At 40.6% G+C, this 19374-nt stretch overlaps 1 protein-coding gene and 1 pseudogene across 6 annotated transcripts in view; both read right to left on the bottom strand.

The window, feature by feature from the left end:
* Positions 1–9: 9 nt before the first annotated feature.
* On the bottom strand, positions 10–3363 carry LOC116527793 (annotated as a pseudogene). The gene has a single exon (XR_004258736.1). The product of XR_004258736.1 is annotated as a phosphoglycerate mutase 1-like (transcript).
* A 778-nt stretch (positions 3364–4141) lies between these two features.
* LMBR1 (limb development membrane protein 1) overlaps positions 4142–19374 on the bottom strand; it is a 201578-nt gene continuing 186345 nt past the window's right edge. For all 5 annotated transcript variants that reach the window (XM_032244888.1, XM_032244893.1, XM_032244891.1 and 2 more), the window contains 2 exons: positions 11831–11992; positions 4142–7398 (listed from right to left, as the gene is read on the bottom strand). In XM_032244888.1, the coding sequence (XP_032100779.1) occupies positions 7313–7398; positions 11831–11992 (248 nt within the window). In that variant the 3' untranslated portion in view covers positions 4142–7312. The remainder of the gene's footprint in view (positions 7399–11830; positions 11993–19374) is intronic.

Below are 19374 nucleotides of genomic sequence, written 5' to 3'. Positions count from 1 at the left end.
CCTTAGTAAACAAAGCACTTGCAAAAGCCCATCACTACCTTTCAACTCTCTTGGATAAGGGGAGCCTTTCTACAGCTTGGACTGAGAACCTGTGCCCTAGAAGTGCAATTCTGACTAGAATGTGTGAAGGGAGTGGGTACAGGAGACAAACTGGCTAAAATGAAAATGGGAGCCACCAGTCCCCATCTACAGCTACAACTCAAGATGTCTACAGATGTGGTCAGCGTGACATGTGCAGGAGGGAGGGGTAGAGGGGTGCAACAGGCAGGGAGGGTGCTCCTGGGGACAGTAGCCTGCCCACTGGCCTTCACTTCTTAGCCTTCTCCTGGGCAGCCACAGCTTCCATGGCTTTACACACGGTCTCCTCATCCCCCAGGAACTGCATGGGCTTGATGGGTTTCAAGTTCTTGTCTAATTCATAGACAATTGGAATACTGGTTGGCAGGTTCAGCTCCATGATAACCTCTTCAGAGAGACCCTCCAGACGCTTGACAATGCCCCAGAGGCTGTTGCCATGGGCTGCAATCAGTACCCATTTCCCCTCCTTGATCTGGGGAACTATTGCTTCATTCCAGAAGGGCAGAGCTCTAGCAATTGTGGCCTTCAGACTCTCACAGGAGGGTGGCTGATCTTCTGTGAGGTCTGCATACCTGCGATCCTCACTGATGTTGCTGTAGAAAGGATGGTCGGGCTCCATCAGAGGTGATGGGACATAACAGGAGCGCCTCCAGATCTTCACCTGGGCCTCACCATGCTTTGCAGCAGTTTCTGCTTTATTGAGACCGGTTAGACCCCCCACAGTGCCACTCACGGAGGCGCCAAGTCCTCACTGCTGGCAGCCACATCTGATCCATGGCACCCAGCACTGTCCAGAGGGTCCGGATCGCTCTCTTCTGCACTGAGGTGAAGCAGATGTCAAACTCACAGCCAGCATCTCACAGCACCTGCCCGCCGCGCTTCGCCTCCTTGTGGCCCGCCGGGCTCAGGTCGGCGGCGCACCAGCCACTGAAGTGGTTCTCCAGGTTATGCGCTCTCGCCGTGCCCGTCAGCACCAGCTTGTAGGCGGCCACGGCTGCAGGGTGGGGTGCGGCACCGACTGGGCACTTTAACACTTTTTAGTGACATATACCATCACAAAATGTGGAGACTAGTTTGGAGAATGCTTTAAACAATGAGCGAGCACTTTTATCGTAAGATAGCAGAGGGAAACTGAATCACTGAACCTCAATTTTCCACAAGCTGACATTTCTCTCCCCATACTGTGACAGGCAGAGCACGGCAGGTGTCAGAGGCTAGGCAGTCCAATTCCGCAACCTCAAACTCTGGATCTGGACAGAAAGTCCCACGCGGATCACTCAGTGATGGGAAGAGCCCAGGAAAGGTCGTGCCTAGGGCTGTGCCCAACACCTCTTCCTGGGCTTTCTCCATATCCGTGAGCCATCCCATACACTCCCGGAAACACCTTTCCTGTTTATGTTGGCAGAGTCCACTTCTATTCTTTGCAACCAAGTGCAGTATTTTGTTGATGCAGGAATGAGTATTAGTTGTAGGCAACAGATACTCAGGAAAATCGGTGGGATGAGGCAGGAATGGTCATCCAACTTCACTGAGGATGAGGGTGGTGAAAACCCCGTAAGAACTGAGGGGTGGTACGGAGCATCTTGTGGCAGTTAACAGAAAATCAGGTAATTTTCTTACTAAAAAGTGGCCATGGAGTGGCACGCCCATCGCTGGCTCAGGAGACCATGTTGCAACCACAGAATGATAAAACGGACCTGAATGAAGCAGCTGCTTCTCTGAACAATTTGGAGATAATGACACATTGTCAGGTCAAGTAATGAAACAATGCAAGCTTTTATACAATCACACCACAGCCTCGTCAGGTCTCTTCTATGAAAATGGGGGCACTGACCCATGAATTCATGGGAGGACTTGGAGACAGGGAGCCTGGCCTGCAGCTCTCACTGCGGCTTCCCGGCCCGCTAAAGCAGTCCCTATGGAATGTGGCCATTCCTCCCTCAACAGGCTGGAACCCACCTGTCTGATAGTCCCCTTGCAAGATGCAGCCACTTCTCGAGCCTTCTCACACATCCCTTTATGCCTTTAAATCCACTTCATCAGGAGCTCAGCATGTTGTGTGTCAGGGAAAATCATTAAATCAGTACCAAGTCTAGACAGAGAATTCTTACAGAACTGTGGGACTGGAGGCATTTGTTAACAACAAAGGTTATATCTAGAATGAGTATACCTGTCATGAATCTTTATAAACCAAGTAATATAATCGTAAGGTACATGAATGAAAAAGAAACTGAAAACCTAAAACAAAGGTTTAAAACCTAAAAAAAATGGGACTGTGATTGTACTGGCCAGTTCATCTGCCCACCATTGCCTGCAAACGTCTGCAGCTTTCTGAGTGGCGCTCCTTATCTGTCAAATGCAGCTGTGCATTTTCCACTTCACAAGGCAGTCCTGAGGGCGACTATGGGAGGACAGAGCACTTGCCCCTGCACCACACCCCAGGCCCCTCTCACCATGCCCACTTCGAAGTCTCTGATGAGATTCCACAGTCAAGACAAAAAGAAAAGAAAAGGTGAATCATCTTGAGACTGAAGCAAAGCAAGGCAGTGGGGAGGAAGTGAACGGGGAGGAGGAAGACAACATCCACTTGCCATTTCATCCTCTAACTCTGCTGTGGAGTCCACACAGAAGAACTGCGATGACTTCGAGATACTATAAAGAAAAGCTGCAGAGTCAGTACCAAAAGCTACGGCAGCATCACATACACTTGGTTCTCGGGTCAGGGTTTGCAGGTGGCACCATTCATTCATAACAGCTTTTCAAAGGAAAGGAGAAGACGTTACAACAGCCGTAAAATGGTTCCAGTAACTGATCAAACTTCCGTTCGCAGATTCATAGCCCACATGACTCCCCGCTCCTCACACTCACTCAGATTCTTCTACGTCACTCTGTCCTCCACAGCCACTCACACAGGGCCACCCTGCTGTTCACAATCCACGCCCATGAACTTGACTTCTGGAGCACCTTTAGAAGTTACAGCAGAACACCAAAGTCATATCTGAGAATAATGAGGTTTTGTCTGAAGTTTCTATTTGATCATATTTACCCTTGAAAAAAACTGTTCCTAATTAAAGAACACAGAATTGGAAGTTAAATAATTTCTCTTTGAAAAGGGAAGTTTATTGCCTAATACTCTTTCAAGACATATGGATCAGTCACAAGTCTGGAAATTTTTTAATCTGTATTTGTGAGTTTTAGGAATTTCTACTGATACTACATTTTCTACACTACAACAAGTAATCTGCATACACAGTACTTTTGCTTCAGTGGTATTTGTAGCAATAATTTTTACCTAAACAATATTCAAAAGCCAAAAAAAGAAAAAAACTCCAAAAAGGTCTTTGTATTATTTCTTCTTTCAAACCACATTCTAAAGGTATGCTTTTCAAACTGAAGTTCGCCATCTATTAGGAGGTCAGAAAATAGCTTAGTGGTATGTGTCTAATATTTTTAAAAATAACAATAAAACAGAAGATGCCAGCATGCATACATAGGAAAAACAGGTACTGCCTTGTTAAATTTTTGCTTATATGTATCTGAGAGAGACAGAGAAAGAGGGTGTGTGTGTGTGTGTGTGTGTGTGTGTGTGTGTGTGTGTGTGTAATGGGTTATTTCTTACTGTCGTCAAAAACTTGAAAGCCACTGGTGCATATGCTTCTGCCTGCCAGCGAATTCACCAGGTGCTAACAGCATTTATTCCTCCAAGAGCTCTGGGTGAAGCTGCCCAAACCACAAGTAGGTGCTGCTCAGTCCTTTTATGGAAAAAAATTAGAGAAATCAAACAAGTCTAAATAATTCAAATAATTAAATAAAATACATGATCTCAATTACTGATGCTACATTTCGGGTTATAAGAAATTGATCTCCCAATAACTCCACAACAGAGAAAGAAAATGTCCATTTCTTCCTTAATTCAGCATTCATCAGAATAATTACTGCCCTCTATAAAACTGAAGTGGAAGTAGCCTATAAATACCCTTCAGTTTTAGCCATGACGGTATTTAAGATGGAAAAAACAAAACAGCAAACCCCACACAGACATGCTTATAAACCAAATATGAAATCACTTTTTGTAAAACTTTAATTTCTAAGACATTTTAAAAGTCACACTGAAAGTATCTCATAGAAGCAAAGGCTAACAATTTGTAAACAAGACAATCTGTAAACAAAAATAACTAGTATGTCCAAATGTTATTTTAAAAAATTAACATTATACCAGTTTTTTCAAGTTTAAAAAGTCAGTGCTGTATCTATGTTCACATTTTTTAAACAAACTTGTAAGAATTCTACCTTTACGCATTAAATAACGTGCTACCAACCAAACAAGTAAGGGTGTATAAATGATGAAAACCTGTTTCCCTGGCAGATGAGGTCATCACTGAGGCTGCCGAGAGGGCCACAGGCATCCAGCAGAGTGTGGGAGGCCATGCTGCTGCCCAGAGCAGGCACAGGTGTGCCTTTAATGCGCCTGAGAGCAAAACGCGAGAGGCTCCATCCATCTCAACTCAGCAGCACCTGAGTGTAGCAATGTAAGGGGCTAACATTAGTGTATGATGATGTGTACAATTTTCACGTGAAGTGTCTTAGAGGTCTGTTTTTACAGAGAATGTACACAAAGCTACATAAATAGTAAATCTAAGAAGTATCTTGGAAAATCAGTAAAAATTAATACAAATGTTATAATCAGAAAACATAATTGTAAAACAATTTATTTAGGTATTGCAGAACCAATCAATAATAAATTGCAAAGCTTCCCCAAGAAGCTCTGGGACCATAGTGCCTAATGCCCTTGAAGAGACTGAAGGAAAGAGAATAAAACGACTGCTTGATTTAATGCAGTCACTGGTGCACCCCGTCCAGTTAGAAACGAAATTGTAGTTCCAGAGTGAATGATTCTGAGCATTTGGAGCTCTGGCCTTCCAGGGTCCATCTACTTCCTTTCACTGGTGCACAGGAACTGTAGGAGAATGAAGACCCCAGGGCGACTGTCCTTCCCAGGACGCAGTGTTTGCCCTCCTTATCCTGCCATCCATTTCTGGAGTTTGTCATATAGAGCAGCCTCCAACCTACGCCCAATGGAAGCACCTGCATTTGGAGTGAGTCTCTCAAGAGGCAGATGCCTGTGCATATGACTAGCAAGCGCCTCGAGGAGCTGTGATTATGGAGCAGTCCGTGTCTGTAACAGTCTGTATGTGTTCTAAAAGGCATCTGAGTCCCCAGGTTCGAAACTGCCCTTCTACCCCTGACGTGCATCCTTTGCTTCCACAGCAGTGAGGACGCATCCAGTAAGTGTAAAACTTGATAATTCATTGTACTAGGTTTACAAACCCCAAACTGGTCCTCGGATGGAAAGAAACTTCCAAATGAACAAAGAGTTGCAATAGACATTGAAAAGTTTAATATTTCACTTAAAAATGTTCAGACATTTTACAAGTATCTGGGAGCTCTTTGGACGTGCCCTGACACTGGGTAGTTAAAAGTGGTATTACTCTACTCCTGAGTTTCTTTCTGTTCTTCCCTTGACTTGGTCTGCTCAAAGTATGGATTCCAAGTTTCACTAAAAGTTAGACCCTGCAATTAATGCTCCAATAAGCATAACTATCAATGAAATTGGAAAAGAGCTGAATTTTATTAACTTTCTAGGTATGTCGATCTTATGCTGAGAAATTCACCAGTACTACACTGGTGGTATTTACTGAACATTGTTTAGAATCACAAAATGAATGTTCTTTTATTTTAAAACCAAGCTGCATTTTAGATAAATGTGAAGCTCAGAAGGAAATGCAGAGGGATAAATGAGGGGAAGTGTATGTACTCAATGAGGTTTATAAATATACAGATCAAAGTTTCTTATTTTGGTTTAAGTGGAAATTTCTGATGTCAAATAGACACAGCTTGTTTTTCAAAAATTTCTCCCAGAAAACCTTTACATTTAACAATTTGAAAAAAATCCTTTTGTCTGAACACAGACAATGTATTTCATACACATAGTGCATGTCAACGTATTTCTATAGATTGCATAACTATGAATTGTGTGCCAATGGGCCCATCTTCTATTTTGCATGCACAGTTTTCGGTATTCTGTCCTAGCGGATGGTTAACACAGAGTGTAAGTTCATAGTTTTTATTCAGTAGACATAGCCAAGAAAGCATCCCAATAATTATGTACAATTTAATAACTGACTGATCATGTTTACGGCAAAACTATTCTTCCACCATGAATGCTGATGCTGTGAACTTTGGATGTTAACTGGAAAAACTTGGAGGCTTCAAAAGGCATATGCAAAAGTAACCAAGCCTGAGGACTATGAGGAGAGAAGGCGTTTCTACCACCCGGCATTTGTAGTTTCCATAAGCATTACAGAAGCATGGGGAATCAAGTGATCTTTGAAAAAATGCTTTAAAAAATTGAGTATACATATAGCCTATAAGGCAAAAATCCAAGTTACAAGTGTATTAAACACTGGCAACTATGTTATCAGAGGTAATACTGAATTATATACATAAACTGTCATTCAACTATGATTACATGACACTCCCTACCATAGCTTATTAGACTGTACAACAGAAGATATTCCTGTGGCTCTCTAAGGCTCTAGGTTTAAAAGAATTTAGTATTTTCCCCTTGGCTCAAAGTCTGATCAATATCATTCTGTAACAGAAATCAGAAACTATGCCTTTTGCTTTTAAGGAAATAAAAAACATAATTGCCACCATTACCATTCCAACACACACACTGCAATAATGATATCTACAAGCAGTTCCTACTGCATTTGAAAAATGTATTTTCTGAAGAACCTTCACTTAGTACCAAGGATGCCTTTCGGGTAGGCGTCTACATTCTGAATAAAGTATATAATGGGATTTAAGGAAATCTTTAGAAAGTCCCGGAGTTTGCCTTTTCTAACATTGTCATATCAGGTGAAAACAGTGTTTTCATAGGGATGACCGTATTTACCAATATGAGCAAATGTCTACAGAAGAATGTGCTGTTCTGTATGTCTCTAAGGAATCTGCGTTTAACTGGAAACTACAGGGTCTATCAGAAAGTGAAATTTAAAAAAGACCAGCCATGGCCAAGTTCTTCGTAGATTATGAAAAAAAAATGGCACAGATAGGCCTAGGTTCTGAAGAGGAGCCAAGGTCGAAGTGGAAATGCTTCTACACGGGACAGGAATGTCATGAGTCTGGAGTTCGCGAGTCTCTTGGTTGCAGAAGACGCCAGCTGTGTGTCTCACAGTGCTTTCTGATGCCCATTTACAGAAGGCTTGGCTGTTTCTGAATCCCTTGAAGTATTTGATAAGTGAAGTTTATGAAGCCCTGCAAAAATTAAGAAAATGGTGAGAAATGATAGATTGCTGAGTGGCTGGGGAAGGGTGAGGGTAGGGAGAGGAGGAGACTGGCAAAGCTAAGTTGGATTTGGGAAGCTGTGAGGTGCTGCCCAGATCCCCCTGAGGAATGAAAGATTTCTTCTCCCTACTGGCAACCTCCCTTTGGGGATGGCCTAAGCCGAAGACAGCTGCAGGGCGGGAAGTCCTGCTGCTTCCAGGATAGCACAAGAGGGTCGTAAAAGTCTGCCCCCTCTTCTCAGTTCAGTGGAGCTCTGAAGGCTCACTGTAGCCACAGCGTCCCCGAGGGCCAGCAGAGGCTTCTAGAGTGACTGCATCAGAGCACAGTTCTCTCTCTGCACAGCCCCTTCCTCCTTCCTTTCCCCAAGCCGGCTAATAAACCTCTTCCTGGCAAGCATATTCCCAGCTAAAGTGTGCTTCTCTGGGAACCTAACCCAAGACAGATATGTTCCCACTTTCATTTTTAAATACTGTATATACACACAGGCTAGGTGGGGTGGCTCACACCTGTAATCCCAGCACTTTAGGAGGCCAAGGTGGAAGGATCATTTGAGCTGAGGGGTTTCAGACAGGCATGGGCAACATAGTGAAACCCCACCTTCATGAAAAACAGAAAAATTAGCTGGTCACAGTGGCTCATGCCTATAATCCCTGCACTTTGGGAGGCCAAGGTGGGAGAATCGTTTGAGCCCAACAGGTTATAACTGCAGTGAGACGTGATCACACCACTGCACTCCAGCCTGGGTGACAGAATGAAACCCTCTGTCAAAAAAAATTTTAAATAAAGTAAAATAACACACACACACATGCAGGAAAATGTAGGGAAAGCCACACCAAAATATTCATATGTAATTAAAAAGAAAAGAATGGAAAACATTACCAAAAAAGAAAGAAATGACAAAAGAATAAATGGAACATAAATATCTCACTACCCAAAAGTATTTCACAGAATAAAAAATTATCACTATCTTTTAAAGTTACACTGATTTCTCGCTCTATCATATAACAACTATTTACATAATATACCTGATATGCAGACCAACACTGCACACTCACAGGGAGAAAAGGCAGAAGAAAATGTAAGAGCTGTGTGGCACTGGGGCTTCAAGCACTTTAATAAAAATAAAATACAATGACAGACAGGAACATGGTCAGGTGTTGCTGAACAACAGGAATACATTCTGAGAAATGGGTCATCAGGCAATTTTGTCATTGTGTACTGTCAGAGAGAGCATCTACACATACCCTGATGGCACAGCCCATGACATGCCTGGCTGCGTGGCATGGCCTATTGCTCCTAAGTTACAAACCAGACAGCATGTTACCGTGCTGCATACTGTAGGCAACTGTGGCACAATGGTAAATATTTGGGCATCTAAAAATATCTAAACCTAGAAAAGGTTACATTGTGCCATGACACTACAACAGCTAGCGGGTCATTAGGGGACAGAAATTGTTCAGCTCCATTATAATCTTCTGGGGCCACTGGCATATAGGCAAGTGGTCTGTTACTGACCAAATGATCATGATGTGGCTTGCACTTCTACAGGACAGATTCTGAGAAAATACTTTTCAGGAAGCGCAGACCTTTTTGGCATCTCAACAGCTTACTTCGAAAAGATGTTTCTCCCTAAAATTTCACATGGTGATTGACCTGTTAGACAGTTTTACATCACTCATAAACACAGCACCCCAAACTTTTTTTTTTTTTTTTGAGACGGAGTTTCACTCATGTTACCCAGGCTGGAGTGCAATGGCGTGATCTCGGCTCACCGCAACCTCCGCCTCCTGGGTTCAGGCAATTCCCCTGCCCCAGCCTCCTGAGTAGCTGGGACTACAGGCACGCGCCACCATGCCCAGCTAATGTTTTGTAGTTTTAGTAGAGATGGGGTTTCACCATGTTGACCAGGATGGTCTCGATCTCTTGACCTCGTGATCCACTTGCCTCGGCCTCCCAAAGTGCTGGGATTACAGGCATGAGCCACCGCGCCCAGCCAAGCACCCCAAATTTTAAACTTTCACTTGCATATCTTAATGAAAGAAAGGTAAAATTGAGCCACTCTATGTTTGAATGGGAAGAAAAAAAAAGGAAATCAATCCAACACAAAAAATGGTTGTGGTCCCAGGAATGACAATAGGAAGACACAGCTGTTGAAGTTGAGGAAGTGTGCTAAAATCAAGCTTGTCAGAAACGGGACTGAGTGAACACAGAGGATCAGTGAGGTATTCACTGACTGAGCTGAAATGAAGTCACCCTTTCCGGACAGACGGAGTTCACATCTCAAACTTGAGTGTCGCATATATTATGCATTCTAAAAAACTCCGATGTCTTTCTTCTACAGACAACTCCAGAAACAATCCCGTCATCACCACCATCACCACAGGTAAATCGCTAGTATTTACTATGTGCTCGTTATCTCTGAAATGGATACTATTATTATTAATGGGCAGAGCAGCAGAGGGGGAAAAACTACCAACAAAAAGATGAGAAAAGGAAATAAAGGGGACAGTTACTTTACAATCAGTGAAATCCTTCTTAAGATCTCAGGTCATTCAAACATTACATATACTTCATAAGACTCTTTTTCTACGTGTAAATTGTCCCTTAGAGCACCCCAAAGAATACCGAAGAGCATTTGGGAAGAAAAGTAAATCTATTAGGTAGTTTTATACAACTCTTGCTGATTCTACTGTCTCCTATGGTCAATGAACTGACATACATATAAGGCCTTTTATATCAGGTTATCTTTTATTACTTTAATAAAGGCTTTCTTAGCCAAATGATGTCCAGAATACCTAATTCAAAAGCTAAACTTAAGGCAGTTCATTTGCAACCGTCTCATTTAGTGAATGGAAAGTGGAAATTTATCTGAGACCACAGCTGACTAATCTTGCTGATATTACAACAGGCTTAAAAATTCAGTTTTAATGCTAGGCATCTGAGAGAAAGGCCTGTTTGATTTCTACTTCAAGTCGGACCAGTTTTATTAACCCTAAGCATTAAACTGTATACATTATCTGGTGCATCAGCTGAAACAAGCGATGGCTTTTTCCTGTCAGGCCAGTGTTTCATGAGCCACCCGGTCCCAGGCATATTCAAAGTAAAACGCATATGGAGAGCTCTTCTGAAATCCTTTCTGCCTCCCAAAGGTCACCCGCTCAAACATCAAGGCTGGAAAGGCCTGGTGGTGTGAAATGCTTTATTGCTGCTCATATATTTTCAGTTACTTGAAAATTGGACCTTAATGAATCCATCAATATGTGGCCTTTTGTAATAGCTAAAAGCCCCAATATGGAGTCATAAGCATTCAAATGATGTCAACTCAGGTAAATGCACTAATGTCAGGATTTTTAAAAACTTTTCTACAAAATTCACTGCCCTTCCCTTCTTCTGTCATAAAATTACACACCCCCAAACCAAGATAATTTACACTGTCCTGATATTTTTTTTTTTTTTTTTTTTGAAACGGGGTCTCGCTCTTGTTACCCAGGCTGGAGTGCAATGGCGCGATCTCGGCTCACCGCAACCTCCGCCTCCTGGGTTCAAGCAATTCTCCTGCCTCAGCCTCCCGAGTAGCTGGGACTACAGGCGTGCGCCACCATGCCCAGCTAATTTTTGTATTTTTGGTAGAGATGGGGTTTCACCATGTTGACCAGAATGGTCTCGATCTCTTGACCTCGTGATCCACCCGTCTCGGCCTCCCAAAGTGCTGGGATTACAAGCGTGAGCCCCTGATATTCTTAAAGTATAAAACTTGAAATATGTTTAGCACTAATGTGGAAATAAGCATAAAAATATATTCATGGGTTACATTTGTGCCCTTTAATAAACCTGTTAGAGTTTTTAACACCATTACAATATGGGTGACTCGTGGAACACACAATAGTAAATCCCTCCTCTTCTATTATATCAATGCCAAGAATGCTAATATTTTCATCTTGAATTATTATTTGGCTTACTGAACAGAATTGCGGGTCAGCCAAATACTTGTAAAATCCAAAGCCTCAAAAAAAAGCTTTAACTAAAAGGTACTGTTAGCAAAAAATAAGCCACATCGACCTCACCACCAGCATGACCACCACCGTCACAATAAAGGGGCTAAGATTTACTGAGTTCTTATGATGTGCCAGGCACTATGGGAAGGACCTTACAAGAATTATTTCAGTTGATCTTCACAGAAATCCTAAAAGGAAGATGCTGTTATCACTATATTACAGATAAAGAAGCTAAGGCCTACTGAAGTAATTTTGCACAAAATCATAGCAAGTAATGGATCAATAATCTGACCTGTAAGGTTTTACAAATTTAGGAAACTAAATAGCTGAAGATGTAATATTAACTCAAATGTCAAAATTATTATTTAGTAGAAAGAGGAAAAAATACCCATGAACCTCAGGATTACCTAGGGCCTTGAAAAGTTCTTCTCGAACTGCAGAGGTGAATTTCCGGACCAGACACAATGTTGTCACAATAGCAAAAAGCAAATTGTAGGATAATACAATATAGAAATTTCCCAGCCAATTAAACCTTCCAAAGTCTCCAAGTAGATCAAATCTAGTGATTCCTGTTAAAAATAAATAAAATAGCCCTTAATGAAATCGGGTAAGACATATTCAGTGTGTTACAAGTAAAGCACAAGTTCGATCAAATTCTATGTACATTCTCACTTCCGTTATGTGAGATGATCTAATGAATAAATCCTAGTTTAAAATATGTAACTATTATCTATTGGGACAACCTCAAGCCAGCCCTAACTTACTTCACATACACACCACAGTCACCTGCAAGTGATGAGTAATGAGGTCAGAATGATGAATGCCCTTTGCATATTCGATGGAACTCATGCTTACGTTAAAAATTAAGCTCTTGTGCTACTTCCACGGGGAGGATGGCTGACTGCATACGCTACTGAGACAGGATGGCAGTAACTGATCACAGGAAGCAAGGGTCATAATGAAAAAGATGCCGAGAACATCCGATCCTGCTCTGCTGCCGCCCTCCGGAGGAAATGCCCGTCCCCTCTCTTCATTCGGGTCTCTGTGCAAATGCCATCTCCTTGGAGAGGAAACTCTGACTCCCCTACCTAAAACAGTCGGACCTTCTATGGCCTTCTATACTAATTATGACTCTTCATAGCACACATAACCTGAATTTTTTTTTCTGTTTTCCCCACTAGAATGTAGGTTCTGTAAGAATAGGAAGTTTGTTTCACCCCTATAATCCCAGTGCCTAGAACAATGTCTTATATGCACTTAATATATAGTGCACTATATATTAATACTTAATATTAGTATTATATAAATGAATAATAATTTCCTTCCATAAAAAATTGTTAATCTGAGTTTAATACTTATAGGCTTCTAGAGTAAAAGGGCAAAGCAGAAAATACAGTAGAATGATATATGCATCGAAGTTACTTAAAATCACCTATACACATTTTTTTAAAAGTCTTTTTACTTAAATATAAGTTAGTCATTCTACTAAATGAGTACATGGCCAGGTCCAGTTAAAAATATTTATAAAATATTTATAAAAATATATTTATAATATAATAATATTTACTGGAAAAAATACATGAATGGTGAGATTTTTCTGACCACGGATAAATAAATCACATCATTCAGGTGTCAGTCAAATGAGGGATAAAGGGAGTGTCAACATTCTTCAAGAAAGAAAGGAGAGAGCTACTTGGGGGCCATATAAAATTTAAACTACAAAGAATTAGAAGAAATAATAACAATCGTCTATGGGATTATAGATGCAAAATTATGTACCTCATATTTTAAGGGTGATTTAAGGATTTTATGGGTGATTTCAAGAATAACTTTAACTATACTCAATTTACATTATCAGTTGACCTTTGAACTGAACTCTCATCCTCACTCCAATATGATGCCATCATCTACTACAGGTAGCATCTACAAAAGCAGCTTAGAGAGATAATAAAAAACTAAATATAAACATTGTCATGAAAACAGGAGATCTCAAAAGTAGCTCTTCTGTAGTCACTTCTACCCAGGACAAATGATGAAACTGAAAGACAATAATATACCAAAATATTTTTTAAAGGTAGATGATTAGTGAAAACATACAATAAAATAGCTTTTTTAAAGAGGTAAAAACTCAGACACCAGAAGAGTACACAGCATCGGTCACGCATGGTAATGATGATGATGGCAGCAGTTTCTCAGCTATTCACATTAATAAAACTTTACTTTGATAAAGGGAATACGTATCTAATTATAATTATAATAAAGTACCATCTCATTTAGCCTAGGAAGCAATCTTTAAACAAGATGTACTCCTACCAAAACAAGCTTCAGTGGCTTCAGCCCAGAGATCCCAGTTAAGTAATTGCATCATTAGAGCCAAAGACTCCTTTGAGAATCTGGTGAGAGATATGAATCTTCACACACAAAAAAACCCACAGACACAGACACCCAAAATTTTACACAGCATGAAGTTCATTGATGGAGGAAATGGGAAATCCCAGAATCAAACTCTTGCCCAGATGTTCTATACAAGTCTTATCTGCTCTTGAAATTTTTTTGCTCATGTACTACTATTAGTAAAATCAAAATTTGAGCATCTATACCCAATATATGTGTATTGAATTATTTATAAGCTACAAATACACTATCCAATGACATCTTATATACAGACAAAACAAATACTTTAGAAATCATTACAATAAACATAAATACAAGTTATAATATTTCCTTCACATAGTCCAATAACTTGCTTTGTGAATGCACGGAAATGCACAAACTCCACTTTGGAAAGCACTGGTTTATGGTCTGTGGTAGGTAACTGAACCACCCCTGGACATGGCCTGCGTCCTAGGTGTGACAACACTACCATATGAGAGTGAAGTCAGGAAGCTGAATGCATCATCACGGTAAGGATGGAAGACGTGTTATGAAAAACAGGAAAGTGCTTTCACTAGAACTTCTTAGTGGCTCAACTTGGTATCTCGAGACTCAGGATCAAGACCTAATATGGAACATCCAGGCAAAGAACAGTCTCTATCATCAGATGTTTTGGTTTTCAGGCTATTTCAGGTTGATTTCATAAACAGAAATCCAGGAGCCTGCTGCTATAGTGCGCTGAAGAACTAGACAGGTATTACTCCATAAAAACTAGTTCCAAGACATCACTGTGTTGAACTTAGTATTTTTAAAAATTCGATAGATTGACTAACAGATTACTTCAACCAACATACACAGTTCTTCAATTCTGAATATTTTCTATAAAGACTGGACCACAAGAAACCTTAAAAAAAAAACTTCTCTAAAATTCTGCCTGAGAGGTTTCTGGCATGGCAGTAATTAGATTATAAAATGTACTTTTAAAATTAAAAGCACCAACAATTAAGAAAAAGTGACAATACTCAGACAAAGCTTTACTAGCAATCATCTGACAAATGTAAAATACTTTAAAACTTATATTTCTGTAAAAAGGTAAGAGTATTTCAAAAGCAAATTTTGAAATATTTTAAAATACTACTAACTATAAGAAAGATCTAATGATCAAATGCTGTGGTTTAACTGCTTTAGTCAAATATTTAAATGCTTATGCCCATCTGGAAGTTCATTTTGTTAAAGGGTAAGCAAAATATACTCCAAGCAAGAAGCTTAGTAAAAGCCATGGCTAAGCATAAGGTCACATTATCTAGATGATCGGTCAATTTAAAACATTCTTCATGACAAGCTGCACATCAGCTCCCCCGACTACAATTCAACTGAAAATATTTTATGCATAATTCCTTGAATAATGATCTTTTTCTATTCATACCTAAAAAAGAACATACAGAATAAAATCTCATTTAAGAAAGGGCTGGTTTCTCTACCTACAATATTAGTCAATGGAATTTATGCTTTTTTTTGTTTGTTTGTTTGTTTTGAGACGGAGTTTCACTCTCGTTGCCCAGGCTGGAGTGCAATGGCGCGATCTCGGCTCACCGCAACCTCCGCCTCCTGGGTTCAGGCAATTCTGCCTCAGCCTCCTGAGTAGCTGGGATTACAGGCATGCGCCACCATGCCCAGCTGATTTTTTGTATTTTTAGTAGAGACGGGATTTCACCATGTTGACCAGGATGGTCTCGATCTCTTGACCTCGTGATCCACCCGCCTCGGCCTCCCAAAGTGCTGGGATTACAGGCGTGAGCCACCACGCCTGGCGGAATTTATGTTCTTGAGCCCACCTGAGTAAACTTCTACTTTTAGCAAGCCTATTCATCTTCCTAAAGCAGCAAAACATAGTTAGGAGAGAGTTTACAAAGCTTGACACATAAAGGGATCATTAATGTGACTTTATCAATAAATTATCTATGTTGGCATATTACACAAACAGCTGACATGAATATCCATGGCTTTAATGTAAGATTACCAGAAAGAACACATACATCTCGTTATTTAAAACAAACAAACAAACAAAAAAAAACATAAACATTCTTTGCTGAAATATCAGGATTATCATACTTTTTTCCTTCTGAACTCAAACAAAGGTTAGATTAAATTCTTATACTGTTTTCAGATCTCTTCCTCTAAACCAGACTTTTGAAATAATACTAAGACAGTGTTGAGGGAGGAAAAAGTGGTAAAGAGTATGAAATAATAAAATCTACAATCATTTTAAAACAGGATAATTTAAATAGGTTCATTGCCAATTGTTTTACTCATTCAAAAACGAAGTCATTGTAAAACGAAAGAGGCTCCACTTATGGGATAGAATGAAAGACAATGCTGTCGGAGCAAAGACTTCACCTTTTTTTTTTTTTTTGAGACGGAGTTTCGTGCTTGTTGCCCAGGCTGGAGTGCAATGGCGTGATCTCAGCTCACTGCAACCAAGGCCTCCTCCTGGGTTCAAGTGATTCTCCTGCCTCAGCCTCCCAAGTAGCTGAGGTTACAGCCGCCCACCATCACGCCCAGCTAATTTTTGTATTTTTAGTAGAAATGGGGTTTCACCATGTTGGCCAGGCTGGTGTCGAACTCTTAACCACATGATCTGCCCACCTCGGCCTCCCAAAGTGCTGGGATTACAGATGTGAGCCACTACGCCCAGCTGACTTTACCTTTTGACTAGTCTTACTGTGCAAGTATATTTTCATGAAATTATATCAACTAGAGATATTGACTTCCAGTGCCAGCCTATACGGAGTAAAAGAGACCAGATTTTCACTCCCAACTGAATAAACTAAAATACTGAACAAAGTATACAAAACAACAGTTTTCAAGACCCTAGACATCAGGAAATGAAGGACAGTGACCACTGAGAGATGAGAAACAAAGAAGGTGGGTCCTGTGATTGCCACAGTTTACTGCCTGAAGAGAGACTGCAGTGTAGAGAGAAGAGCAGAGGCGGGCTCCAGCCATCTCACTAAGTTGCAGAGATGCAGGTTGGAGCATAAGGATGACACAGTGGCCAGAGGGCTGCACAAAGGAAGAACCTGGCAGAGAACTGATGAGCACATGCTTGTGGGGAGCAACTAATCAAGAAATGAAGCAGGTGACAGAATGAATAGCAAAGACATTAAAACAGATGTTTTAACTACATTCCTTATTTCAAAAGCTAGAGGAAAGATAAAACTTGCTAAACAGAGATATGAAAGATAGAAAACAGACTGAAAATGACCATCTACAAAGGAAAATTATAATGTGGGATATGAAAAGTATACTAGATGGGATTAATGGCAGATTAGACACTGCAGAAGAAGCAATTAAATTTAAAGACACAGCAATAAGAAAACAAAATAAAACAAGAGAAAAATAAGAAAAGAATGACCAAAGCATCAATGAACCATGATTTAATTTGAAATGTCTTAGGTACTTGTGATTAGAGTCCCTGAAGAAGAAGAAAGAGAGGATAAGAAAAAACTATTTGAAAATATAATGGCTGAAAATCTTCAAATATGATGAAAATTAATAAAAGTATAATAAACTCAAAGAACAAGAAATCTACCAAAGCACATAATAATCAAACTGCTTAAAAGAAAAAATTTAAAAGCTGCCAAAAGAAAAGATCACATAAAATATAAGAACAAAAATAATGATCACAGAACATTTCTTGTCAAAAATGCAAATCAGATCATGGAGCAAAATTTTTTAAAGTAGTGAAGGCAGGCCAGGGATGGTGGCTCACGCATGTAATCCCAGCAGTTAGGAAGGCAAAGGCAGGTGGGTCACTTGAGGCCAGGAGTTTAAGACCAGCCCGGCAAACTGAAACCCTATCTCTACTAAAAATACAAAAAAAAAAAAAAAAAAAAAAGCCAGGTGTCAGGGCTCATGTCTATAATCCCAGCTACCTGGGTGGCTGAGGCAGGAGACTCACTTGAACCCGGGAGAGGCAGAGACTGCAGTGAGCCAAGATCATGCCACTGCACTCCAGCCTGGGCCACAAAGCAAGACTCTGTCTCTAAATAAACAAATAAATAAATAAATAAAGTACTGGAGGCAAAAAATAAAGTAGTCAATCTAAACTTCCATATCCAACAAAAATATCTTTCAAAAACAAGGAAAAATGGACATTTCAGGCATACAAAAGATAAAAAATATCATTACCAATAGGGCATATATTATAAGAAACATTACAAGAAGTCGTTCAGGCAGAAAAAAATGTTATCAGAAGGAAATCTAGATCTAACAAAGAAATAAAGAGCAACAGAAATGATCACTATGTGGGTAACTATAAGAGACTTTTCTTTCATACTTAAAATTTCTTCAACAGATCACTATATAAAGCAAAAACAGCTAATATATTTTGGGGTTTATAACACATGTAGAAATAAAACTGATGACAACATTAACACAGGAATGTCATCAAAATGGCAGAGTAGGAAAGCCCAGCCCTTACTCACCTATAAAAACAACAATTAGATAGACATCTATGAATGAGACATAGCCAAGACATGTGGAACTAACTAGAAACAAGAGCAGAGGCCATCAACATCAGCAAAGTGGTGGTGCCAGCAGTCACCAGCAGCCTACAGGAGGACTCAAGTGGGTTTTGCCACTAAGGAAACCAAAAGTCATCACAGCCACTGCAAATGCCCTGCAGCTTTTGCCTCCAGGGTCTCACAATTTTTGCCAATGCGGACCCGCCTGCCTAAGCCACTGTCGCCCCTGCACTGCTAGACCTACTCCCGTCATCATTACTAAAGACACTCCACTCCCATGACCTAGCATGGCCAGTACACATGCCCACAGGATCCCACCACTGGCGTTGACTCCCACTGCTGCACACCTGCTGCTGGTGGGAACGAGCCCCCAAAGCCAGTCTCTGATGTTTCATGCTTACTTACATTGCAGACCCTAGCCTCAGCCTATCCTGGCATGTTTACTGCTAAACCAAGAGGCAGCCTGAGGTTCCCAAAAGACCTTGCAGCCATAAAGGACCTGCTGCTATAGATTTCGCCAGTGAGGACCACAGTGCCTGAGCCACCAAACCCTTGGTCCCCACCCCCAGATCCAGAACTCCTCCCGATACCCTCACACTTGGCACTCCATATGCCACTATGGCTGGTGCAACGGTGTGCTCCAATGGGCTACCCAAGTCAGTAATACCACACCTCCACTCCTGCGGGTGAAGATCTTTCCTTACCAAAGAGAGTCCACAAGGTCAGAAGAGGTGACGTTTGGACGCCAACAAAAGGATGCAAGAAACATGAAAAACTAGGGAAACATGACACCACAAAAGGAACACGATATACATTCAGTAGAAACCCTACAGAAATAGAGATCCACATATTGTCTGGCAAAGAATTCAAAGTAATAATTCTGAACAAGTTCAGTAAGATACAAAAGAACACATATAGACAATTTTTTTAATGGGAAAAAAATAAAAAACAAAATGAGTAGCTCAACAAAGAAATAAAAATATAAGGATCCCAAAGAAATTCTGGAGCTAAACGATACAATGATTGAACTAAAAATTCAACAGAACACTTCA

This window comes from Sapajus apella, unplaced genomic scaffold (assembly GCF_009761245.1).
Source record: "Sapajus apella isolate SASKATOON/1434 unplaced genomic scaffold, GSC_monkey_1.0 scaffold56, whole genome shotgun sequence".
NCBI lineage: Eukaryota > Metazoa > Chordata > Mammalia > Primates > Cebidae > Sapajus > Sapajus apella.
Note: the sequence above shows the minus strand (reverse complement) of the source record. Positions and strands in the feature narration are given on the sequence as shown.